Here is a 12,235-nt window from a genome sequence, read left to right on the forward strand (position 1 = left end):
GTCAGCTCATTTTTATCCTTACTCAGCGACTAGTAAGAATTTGAAAAATAAAAAAGAAAAGAAATATACATCAACCAGTTGATCAAGGAATTCCACTCCTCCTCACCCCGCAGTGAAATCCAGTCAAGATAAATAAACAGTAAGTCCGCACACTACCTGCTAAACCTGCACATCTGTTGCACAGAAGAATTTTCACTAGCTAGGTAGAAAGATGGACTTGGAAAGGTAGAGTTGGCCAGTCTCTGCTGGCCCCGCCCCTGTAGGTCCCGCCCCAGAAGGCCTCGCCCCCTAAGGCTCCGCCCCTGCCTCAGATTCACTCTCCAGCCACTCGGGAAAGATTGTTGAAACATGGCTGCCTTGACTACCGTAGTGGTGGCCGCTACTGCAGAAGCCGGAACTCGGACCTTGGCCACAGCAATTTCAACAGCTGGACAATCACAGGTGAAATTCCTGGCAGTTTTGCTTGATCTGATAGATGCCGATTTCGGTCCACTCTCTGCATCCTGACGTTCCTGGGCCTGTGGCGGGTGGGAAGGTGGGGCGGGGGCCTCTAGGCCGGATCGGAATCGAGGGTGGGCCCACGGCGTGGGCGGCGTGGGCGGCGCCTGAGCTCTTCGGCTTTCCTGCACTAGCCACCCCAGACCGGGTGCGGCTCGGGGACGGCTGACGCGGGGCGCACCTTATCTTTGAATAGATGCTTTTCTTTCTTTGTAATCTGGCTTTTTATGTTTGTACTTTTAGGGAGATTGCTTCGAAAGCACTGGTTGGAATTTAGGGAAGGTGTGAGATTACAAAAGGAACTTTGGTAGAAATGTGCCTCTTAGATCCCGCTCCAAGAATTGCAATGGGCGCTGTACCGATAGATTCATGTTTACTACTGATTCACTCCAAAGTGGAGGGAAGTAAACGGATTGCAGAATGAGATCTCCCTTGGTCTAATGACTGAGCACTTTTGAGTCTTAGTGTCGTTTGCATTGCTGTTTTCATCCTTTAGTTGTTACTTGTGTTTTTTCGTTTGTGCTCCATTCCTCGTGACCCCTTTTGGGGTTTAATTCGCAAAGATGCTGGAGTGTTTGCCATTTTCTTCTCCATCTCATTTTGCAGATGAGTAAATCAAAAAGGGCTAAGTGACGTGTCTAGGGTCACGGAACTAGTGTCTAGGGCTTTTTTTTAAATTTCCTAACCTCAAGGCTATTTACTTCACCACCCAAGCTTCTCTAATCATCCTTACTAAGGTAACATCCTTACCTCATAAATTCATCTCAGACTTTCTTCCATTGCCTTCCATTAAAGAAAAATTAATACCCTGTGTCAGCCTTTGAGAAATATAGCTATTTCTCTTAACATTGTCCTGATTGTGCAGATAACTACTTTGGGGCATATATGCCGTCTTGCAAATAGAAGTGGATCTACTCCAAACAGATGTACCTAAAAATCTTTTTGTGAAGGATGATCAATTGGAATTTAAACAGAAATATTATTTACAGACTTGTTAATGTTTTTTAACATATAATTAAAACTTACATTTAATTTACATATTTTTCAGAAAAGTTTATTTTGTGAACCCGAATAGTCAAAATTCCCTGTTAAATTCTCTGCAATACTAGCATATAAATGCGTCCTGAATTATTAATGTATGAGTCATTTTCCACATCTGTAAGATTTAGGATTGGACTAAATAATATTTGACATCCCTTCCAGCTCTCGATCTTTTGTTATGTGTCATTTATGGCTTTTATAATATATACAAACTGGATCCACATTGCTTCTTCTTTACCCACTTTGTAGTTCCCTTCACTGCATTTCTTTAAACAGCAATCAGATTTTCCTGAGATAGTGCTTGATTGGTGATCAAGGGTGTCTTTCTGACCCAATCTCTTTAAACTAGAAATTATATCAAAGGAAAAGCGTAAACTTTTAAGCAAAGGCAATGTTTAAAAGCCACATTTAAAAATATGACTCAATATCATTTCCTCTACTGATTGTTTATTTTCCTGCACACCGGTAGAATTTGTTGCTTTCTTACCATTTTCCACCAACTCTAACTTCTGAAATCCTTCCCTATTTTTAAAAATTGTGATTTCATAAAATTGCTCATCTTGGGCCAAAAGGAGTAATCTTTAGATAGTACTCTAGTTTTTTAAATTTTAGGTAATTTTTTTTTATTCCTGAGTGGAGATAAGTTCTAATTTGACACTAAAGGAATATTATTAGACCTAAAAGGAAACCTAAGGACTATTTATGGAAGAATGTGGACTCACAAGATGAGGCAACTTGGATGGATTTAAATCTACAGTTTGGCAAAGGGATACCCACATTAGTGTTATCACACATCTGTCGAAGTGTTGAAATTTCAATCTGCTGCTGATTTGTTTTTGACCAAACCATTTATTAAATCTGTTAATAAAGAAGTAAAAGAGTTAAACATTAAGTAGAAACATGGTGATAATGTTTAATTTTAAAGCCATTATGATCCCTTAATACAAAATGGGATATCATTTTTATTTTTATTAAAAGTTTTTTATTTTCAAAACATGCATGGATAATTTTACAACACTGACCCTTGCAAAACCTTGTGTTCCAAATTTCACTTCCTTTCCCCTAACTGCCTCCCCTAGATGGCAAACAATCCAATATATGTTAAACATGTTAAAAATATTATTAAACGGGATATCATTTTTAAAAAGCATTTAGTGTTTACATTTACATTAAAAAATATTTTTAATAAATTAATTTGACATCCATAGAAAAAACAGAAGTGGCAATTAAAAAGGCAAGCTAGTTGGTTATAGTGGATAGAGGGCTAACCCTAGAATGAAGATACTCAAAAGGGTTAGGCTTAAAGGGCAAGTCACTTACTCTACCCAAATTATTTCCTTATCTGTAAAATGTGGAAAGTAATAGCACCTACCTTCTAGAATTGTTATGAACTTAAAAAGAAATGTGTAGAGTGCTTTGCAAACCTATGGAAATGCTGTTAATTATATGAAACTGAACTTGTTACTACAGCTTTTTAAGTGTATAGTAGGTAGCAAAACTACCCTGCTTGTGTCCCCTTCTGAACTTCTCCACTTATGTGTATTTTGACTGTTTCATTTATGCTATTTAATTTTCCTCCATCCCATAGAAGTTTTTCTCTTCACTATTAGGAGAGTGTGTTATTATTATTCAGTAATGTTCATTGTGTAACCCTATTTGGAGTTTTCTTGGATAAAGGTACTGAAATGGTTTACCATTTCCTTTTCCAGTTCATTTTACAGATGAGGAAACTGAGGCAAACAGGATAAAATGGTTTGCCCAGGGTCACAAGTGTCTGAAGCCAGATTTGAAGTAGGGACAATGCTCCTGGCACTCTATCTACTTCACTACCTAGCTACTCAAGAGTTTAAGAAGAATATTTAAACAAAGCAAAAATATAAATTGTATGTAAATATGTCTTATTCTATATCTGTGAGTACACCTATCCAACAGAAAATGAAAAATATGATTTATCGTTGCTCTTCTTTAACTTATGATTGTCCTTTATATTTTTCTAAAAAAAGTTGCTTTTCTATACATCACTGTGGTTATTGTTTTCATGGTTCTACTTGCTGCACTGCATCAAGATAAAGACAATTTAATAGGCACTTACCATGTACCATGCAAATTATGTTCTAACTAGAGAAGGCAGTTCACAAAAGCGAGCTGAAAAGGGGGTTAAAGTACTTAAAAGAGTCATGATATTAGAGTCCAAGCCCTACTAGGAGAGGAATGGAGATTAAATGGATTAGATTTCTTCCAAAATGCAAACACTAGGAAGATGGGAGAAGGGGAGTTGCACAACAGCTGGATATACAACATAAGGGTGATTAGACCTTAGGTGTTAGTTAGATAATCCAAGTTAGAGAATCCTCAAGGAGCTTGAGGCAAGTGCTGGGGCAAGCTGTTTTTTAAGTCTGGACAGTGAGAAGCACAACCAGAATAAAAATGAAATCATTATTAATCTATACACATCTCTTTAGGTTTCTTTAACTTCTTCCCTTTTATTATTTCTTTATGGCAAAATAGTATTCTGTTATAGCTGTATGCCAGATTTTTTTTTTCCTTTTCTCCAGTTGATGTTCATCCACATTTTAATTCTTAGTTACAATAAAAAGTACTACTCTCAAAATTTTTATTCAGATGGGTTCTTTTCCTATTTTCCCCCCCCCCCCCTTTGGACAGTGTACTTAATGGTGATGGTATTAGTGAATCAAAAAAAATACATACAGTTTAATGACTTTAGGTATAGCACCAAATTGCTTTTCAGAAATATTCTTCCAATTTGTAGCTTCAATGCCAGTCCATTAGTCTGTTTGTCCATAATCCCTTATAACAGTAGTAAATTTTTTTTCTGGTCATCTTTACTAATCTGCCGTCTGTGAGATGTGATCATAGTTATTTTTATTTTATAGTATCTTTTTAATATGATGTTGATAAATGGCATTTCTTTTGATTTCAGAAGAAATCAGAGCTATCTATAGGTATATGAAAAAATGCTCCAAATTACTTTGTATTAGAGAAGTGCAAATTAAAAGTGTTGAAGTACTACCACATATCTATCAAACTGGCAAACATGACAGAAAAAAAAAATGACAAATGCTGGAGGGGATGTGGAAAAAACACTAATACACTATTGGGGAAGTTGTGAATAGGTCCTACCATTCTGGAAAACGTTGGAATTATGCCCAGAACACTGTAAAATTGTATATATCCCATGACTTGCTCAGAGGGCTGTAAAATTGTGTATATCCTTTGACCACTACTAAGTTGTATAGCACTACTAAGTCTGTGTCTCATAGAGTCCAAAGAAAAGGGAAAAAATACAAAAATATTTATAGCAGCTCTTTTTTTGTAGTGTCAGAGAATTGGAAATTGAAGAGATGCCCATCATATGTATAATTGATATATTACTTGTCTTCTTGGTAGGTCAGGGAATGATGGGAGTTGGGAATTTGGCATTCAAAATTCTTTTTTAAATGAATTTAAAAATAAATAATTTTTAAAAATCTAAGCATCTAAGAAGATAGAAAACTGCCTATTCCTATATTTTGACAATTTTTTTAATCATTGGAGGAATGGTTCTTGTTATAAAGTTATATTAATTTCTGACATTTTCATATTAATATGTATCTGAAAGATTTGCTGCAAATATTTTCCTTTCTAACTACAGTGATTTTAGAAAAGCTTTTCAATTTTATGTAATAAAAATTGGATGTTTTGTCTGTCATGATCACTTCTATTCCTTGTTTAGTTAGGAATTACCTCTAGTTATAAGAGGTATTGCCATTCATTCTTTTCTAATTTGTTTATTATATGAACTTTAATATTAGGTCATGAATCTATTTGGAGCTTATTGTTGTATACTGTGGATATGTTGGTATAAATCTAATTTCTACCAGACACCTTTCTAGTTTCCTCTGATGTTTTTGTCAAATCAGAAATTGTCCCTTACATAGTTGGTATCCATGGGTTTATTGACATCTGTGATGTCATAATTATTAAGTTTTAGATGAATTTACATTTTTAGAAGTATAAAATTAGAATTTCTGATAATTATTTTTTGTGTGTGTGTTCTTTGAAGAATGACAGCTTTTCAGGTACCCAAGAAGGAGTTCGATCTTTTCAGTTACAGAACTGGAAGCAGAAAGCTGATCAGGCCAAGAAAATCGAATTCATACGTACAGCAGAAAAATTAAAAAATCAGTAAGTTTAAGAAAATGATTAGAAATTAATTTTGCAACTTTAAAACTAAGACAGTTGAATTCTTTTGGAGGCTAGTTCATTAAAAAAATCCATATAAAATTAATGAATCATAGTAGTATGTTGTTAAATAGAACAAACTGATTATGTTTTCTTTAGGAAAATTTTTTTCTTTTCCTTTAATCACTGGGTTTGTTTGTTTTTTATTAAAAAAAGAAGAAAAAACAAGAATATATGAGTCAAAAGTAGAAAAGATGAAAGTTTAAAAATATCCTACTTTGTGTAAGATAGAAGTGAGAGGCAGCATGATACAGGGGAAAAGAAGGAGTCAGAGAGCTAGATTCAAGTCCTTTTTCTGATGCTTACTACTTTTGTGAATTTGAACAAGTCCCTGAACATTGTGATTTGCTTATGTATGAAAAGAAGAGTATGGACTAGATGGCCTGTGATGTACTTTCACTTCTGGATCTATGATTTACATATTCTAAATCTATAATCAATAATGATTTATTATACAGTGCATAGAGCACTGACCCTGGAGTCAGGAGAACTTGTTTTCAGATTTGGCCTCAGATACTTACTACTTGTTACTTACTGTGTGACTCTGGGCAAGTTACTTAACCCCAGTTGTCTTACTAGAAAAAAAAAATAGTGATTTCTTGTTTGTCACTGTTTATGGAGCCTTTCTGATAAGTAGTCAATGACAGTCATTGACTGATTAGCACTGTGTACAGAGCAGTGTGAAGATATTTGGAAAAAAAAAGATTAGAAGACTAGTTCCCAAAGACTTTTATAATAAATTTTTAAAAAATTTTTATAGGAACTTTTCTCCAAATGCCTCATTAATTCATTAAACATTTTTATTTAAAATTGTATTTTATAAAACAAAAAATAATACATTATAATGTATTGTATATATACAATAAAATTATATTATACACACATACACATATACACATGTACATATGTATATATATGTGTGTATATTTGCAGTTCTGTAATGCTGGAGAAACTGAGGCAAGATAGAGATTAGAGAGTATTTAATATTTTATTTGAAAGGGAGATATTTACTGGGACCAAATGAATCCATGGTTTGGTCCCAGGGCTGAATGAGACTATCATCTCCAAGAATCCAGTAAATAATGTGAGTTCTCAATGACACATGGCTCAGACTCAGGGGTAGACAGGTAGGCAAGGGCAGAGTTAGAGTGCTGAGAGCAGAAACATAGGACTAAAAATCTGGTTCTAATAAGGTGGGGGGAAGCATGGGGGATATCTGATAATTGGGATTACAGAATGGGGAGAGGCAGCCAATATTTTGATGATGCCTAAGATAGAAGGTCTTTTTCCTTATCTGGATCATCATGATTAGGAGGGAGGGGTGGTTGAGCAAAACAATTAGGAACTGAGGCAGAACAATTCGGGGAAACCAAGGCAGGACAATTTAGGGAAACTGAGTCAGGACAATTCAGGAAACTGAGTCAGGACAATAAAAGAGAATTGCGGCACAACATTCCACACTCTCTTCTGAATATTCAAATCATTGAATTACCTTCCTCTAGAAGGTCTTGGCACCATAATTTTGACCAACCCCATATAAAGCAAATAAACCAAAATAAAACTGGAAAAATGCAAGGACTTATGGCAAGGACAAGTCTCTCCCTGATAACCTCAGAGTTAATCAGCAATACACAACCTTGTTGCAAGCATGTTATTAGATCCTCTGCCCTTGGAGAATCTCAGCCAGAAAATCCAGCTTAAGATGGACAGTTCACTATGAGTTAGGTCTGTGGTCATTTGTGCATTTAACTCAGCTTCTGCTTATATAGGGAGTAGCAGTGCTCAAGACAGTCCTGCTGCCTATCCTAAGAAGGGCACCCCAAGTCTCTCAGGGACTCCAAAGGGGGGAAAAACTGGGGCCTAGAGTACCTCCACCTGTCTCCTCTGATAGAACAGGAACTGCTACTAGGAGACAGATTTCTGAGCAGATTATGCACAGTTAGACCAAGACAGGCAACCTCAAACTTTTAGAGGCCTGATACCAAATTGCTGAAATACTAATTAAGGAACTGGGGTAACAGGAGTGGAGAAACAGATCAGAGAGACTGCCAGTCCCAAAATAGGTGTCTGATTTCTTGTTGTTTCTAAAAAATAATCCCCAAAACTGAGTCTGCCAGGGCAATTCCAAGAGGACAAGAGATTTCAAAGTTAAAACATAACCCGCAAATCATAGTCCAGTAAATTTTAAGCAAGGAGTAAAAACGAAAAGGACTGTTTAAAGAATTTCTAGAAAAATATACCAGTTTCCCCAATTTCCTATCTCTTCCTCCCTTTTTTTCTCACAGAAAGGAATTATCAAATAACCATTCCACATATAAATCCCAAGAGTAAATCAAAAGTTCCTATACATAACAGACTAGTACAGTAAGTTTTCTGAAAATCCCTCAAATATACAGCAATAGTTACACCATTTTAACACATCCATCCCAAATTTTAAACACAGTAATAGATGACCCAATCAGGGTTCCTAAATTCTCCCATATCAGACGAAGATTCATTCAAAACTTCTTCAGGCTGGGCACTAGCGGAGACTCTCAGTCCATGCAAAGGATATATTGGTGTAACCTGGTATGCTGGCAATCAAAGCTGATCTAGGTCCCATAAGCAAGTCAATACCTGTAATTTGACCAAAATCTAGAACAACAAAAACACAGTCTAACAAGTAAAAGTTAGAACAGTCTGATATAGAAAAACTGGTCCACAAGGACTGCTACAAGATGTGGGGAGACCAAAATAGATTGGCCAGCAGCTTCCTATGTGAAGAGATGAGTCTCACAGGCAAAAGGCTGTCAGCTATAGTCCCCATAAATAATAGTTAGGTCTCACTGTGCTAATTGTCATCTCATTATTTACAAACTTAAAAAAAAAAAAAAAAACACTTTAATATCATAGAATATCCAGACTAAATAGTTATTTGCCCAAGTATTTAGGATATAATGATTACAAATAATCAGGTTGGAAACAGCAAGATATGATATATAACCAGATTGGAAATAACAAGGTATGACATAATTGGAATGCATTAACAGTTTCTAGTGACCATTGCTCTGATCATAGAACTCATTCACAAGAGGAAAAAAATGCAGGGACACAACTATAACATAACATAAGCAGTTAAAATTCAACTTTCAGCACATACAGAATAAAATAGCTTTAATTCATTTGCACTCCAGTTAATTGTCCCACTAATTGTCAGAGCATTAACTATAAGCCCAAGAAATTTTTACTTCCAATAACAAATCCCATTAACCGAAGTTTCAGATAAATCCTAAACAGATATTTACCATAACCTTATATTTATAACAGTAAGAATGTCTCAGTAAATTTATTTATTTCATATATAAGTATACGATCCATAACTGAACATTATACATGCAAATCAGTTTGCTTTTTAAAAAACCCAATAGACAAATATTCCAAATTGCATATTGTCCATAACAGAAACATTTTCAAAAGGACAAAAAAGAAAAAATAACTATTATTTTCAGAGGCTTTTTAAATGACCTCAGGATAACCCAATATAATCAGTTAAAATTTAGATAGATTGTCCTATACAAAATATCCTAATATCACATCAAAGAATTATTAAGCATTCTTAAAAATATTAAACTTTTAGAAATACCATATCCTTTAACCAAGGAAATCATTATGTATCAAAAGAAACAAATATTCATTCAATAAACTTAAAAGCCTATCTCTTGAAATCATTTGCCAAAGCCAAGCCTCTGTAGAAAGCAGCTGGAACACACTTTGGGGAAAGGGGAAGGATTCCAAGAGGCTGCCAAAGAGGCATCGGGAGTCCCAATTTTCCTTACCCCACCCAACTTACGATTCATACTATAGTGAATAGCTAAATGATTCTATAAAACCCACATGTCCAGCAGAGTTGAATTTAAAGCATAATTTACAATGTTATAACATAGGTTACAAACTCTGAACCAAACTAAATACAGCTTTAAAAACCCAATAATATAAAACTTTTGCTATCATATTTCTTTTTTTTTTCCCCTGAGGCTGGGGTTAAGTGACTTGCCCAGGGTCACACAGCTAGGAAGTGTTAAGTGTCTGAGACCAGATTTGAACTCAAGGCTGGTGCTCTATCCACTGTGCCACCTAGCTGCCCCTATCATATTTCAGATAATGAATTTCACTAAACAGCCTAGTTTCTTTCTCTCCCTCTGGCTCCACATGGCCATTATTCCCAATGGACTTTTCCTAAGCTCCAACTTTGGCCAGAGTTGGAGCCTTCAGAAAAGTCAGACCCTTTCTGCTACTTACTTTACCTAATTAGAGGCACGTGACCCCTTTCAGGCGAGTTAACAGAACTTCACTTTAACAAGCCATTGCTCTTAAGGTCTTATACTCAAAGATAACCAAATATATCTTGCACAGGCAACAATAAAATTATTCCCCAAAATTTTAAAACTGTCCAAAAGAATACTCAGAACAAATCTGGCCTGCAAAGGCAGTAGTAAAATTATTTCCCAGAATTTCAGAATCATCTTAACATTTCTAATTCAAATGTTTTCTCTAGCCTGTTTCAAAGCAATTAGCATAAACTCCTTTTTTCTCCAGAGGCCTGATCTGCCCAGCCCAGTTTAGACTAGGCTTGAATTTGAATCAGGTAAGGTTTTGTTGCTCTTTCCTTTAGAAATCCTATTAGCTGGCTTGAAAACTGCTTCAAAGGAAAAAACTGTCAGCCAACAAGGAGTTAAAAGTTTAAAATCACAAGTAAATTTTATACTAAGTACAGTTGCAACATTGAAATAACCAGTTCCCAAATTTCTTAATTATTGTTCTTTAAACTTTAGCAGAGCTCTTAACCAACAGGACAGACAGACAAGTTACACATAACACACAGACATAGATTGTGCAGTTACAACATTTGACACATATAACCAGAGAATGCCCAAAAAGGCACTCAGAATCAGATCACACCAAATGTGTCTTAGAAGACAAACCAGAGGGGATCATCTAAGCATCTTAGAATGAATACCCTTCTCAGAATTTAATTCCTGTCTTCACTTTATTATTCTGAGAATTCAGATGCTAGCACAGAGAGATAGAACAGGTAAACAGATCAGATTATGTCCTAAGACTTCCAGACTTACTCTCCCATGGCCGGAATGAAGGTGTCTACCATCGGGTTTCAGGCATGGTTGTGACTGAAAACTGCTCTTTCCCAGAGACTCTGGAAAAAATTCCAGAGAGCCAGCCTCTTCAGGCCAAGAACTCAGATCTCCAGCTGCCCCAAGGCCCAAGGCAGAGACCCAAATGTCTCTATTCTCTAATCCTGCTCTCATTTTCTAATATCTTGATGGAAAGCCTCCAAAATGTAATGCTGGAGAAACTAAGGCAAGCTAGAGATTAGAGAGTCTTTAATATTTTATTTGAAAGGGAGAGATTTACTGGGACCATATGGACCCATGGTTTGGTCCTAGGGCTGAATGAGACTATCATCTCCAAGAATCCAGCAACAATGTGAGTTCTCAATGACATATATACACGTGGCTCAGACTCAAGGGTAGACAGGTAGACAGGTAGGCAGTGGCCGAGTTAGGGTGCTGAGAGAGGGAACATAGGACTAGCAATGTGGTTCTAATAAGGTGGGGGAAGGCATGGGGCATATCTGATAATTGGAATTACAGAATGGGGAGAGGCAGCTAACATTCTGATGATGCCTAAGATAGAGGGTCTTTCTCCTTATCTGGATCATCATGATTAGGAGGGAGGGGTAATGTTGCAGGATTGAACAGAACAATTAGGAACTGAGGCAGAACAATTCAGGGAAACCAAGGCAGGACAATTTAGGGAAACTGAATCAGGACAATAAAAGAGAACTGTGGCACAACAGTTCTATAGATAGAATTTGTTTAGGAAAAAAATGTATTTCCTAGTTTCTGGAAAGTGCTGCTATAGAAAATTCCCTGGTAAAGTAAAATAAACTATAAGAATATTAGAAATATTTCTTCTCTATTCTTGAGAAGAAATAATAAACAGAAACATAGTTTATAATTTTGCCTAGCTTGACAAATACCTTTTTAATGTTCTATTAGTCCATAATTAAGATAACTATTCATAAAATCAATCATGATGTTAAAAATAGAATTGTCATCACATTTTTTTTTTAAATCTGCCAATTAAATCATTAGTTTGTATGTTTAAAAAACAAAAATCCCAATCCTCTCAGAATATCTTAGTAAAGCCAATGTGGGAATCAGTGAAGATGGAAGAGGTCAGGAATACAATTGAACAAATTATTCGAATTCATACCTCTCTTCTATTGTCTGTCATAGAAAGAAAGGTAAACATGAGAAATTATAACTTGATAAACATACATTTTATTGAATTTAAATTATAATTTATCTTAATATGTCTTAATAATGCACAATAATGTATTTTCATGCTTAAACTAATTTAAAATGTTTTCAAGTTAGACTTCTCACAATGTGTT

At 35.6% G+C, this 12,235-nt stretch overlaps 1 protein-coding gene across 1 annotated transcript in view; it reads left to right on the plus strand.

The window, feature by feature from the left end:
• The first annotated feature begins 299 nt into the window (after window positions 1-299).
• CCDC112 (coiled-coil domain containing 112) overlaps window positions 300-12,235 on the plus strand; it is a 33,181-nt gene continuing 21,245 nt past the window's right edge. The window contains exons 1-2 of the mRNA XM_074281987.1: window positions 300-441; window positions 5,603-5,724. Coding sequence (XP_074138088.1) covers window positions 349-441; window positions 5,603-5,724 — 215 coding nt within the window. The 5' untranslated portion in view covers window positions 300-348. The remainder of the gene's footprint in view (window positions 442-5,602; window positions 5,725-12,235) is intronic.

This window comes from Sminthopsis crassicaudata, chromosome 1 (genome assembly GCF_048593235.1).
Source record: "Sminthopsis crassicaudata isolate SCR6 chromosome 1, ASM4859323v1, whole genome shotgun sequence".
Classification (NCBI taxonomy): domain Eukaryota; kingdom Metazoa; phylum Chordata; class Mammalia; order Dasyuromorphia; family Dasyuridae; genus Sminthopsis; species Sminthopsis crassicaudata.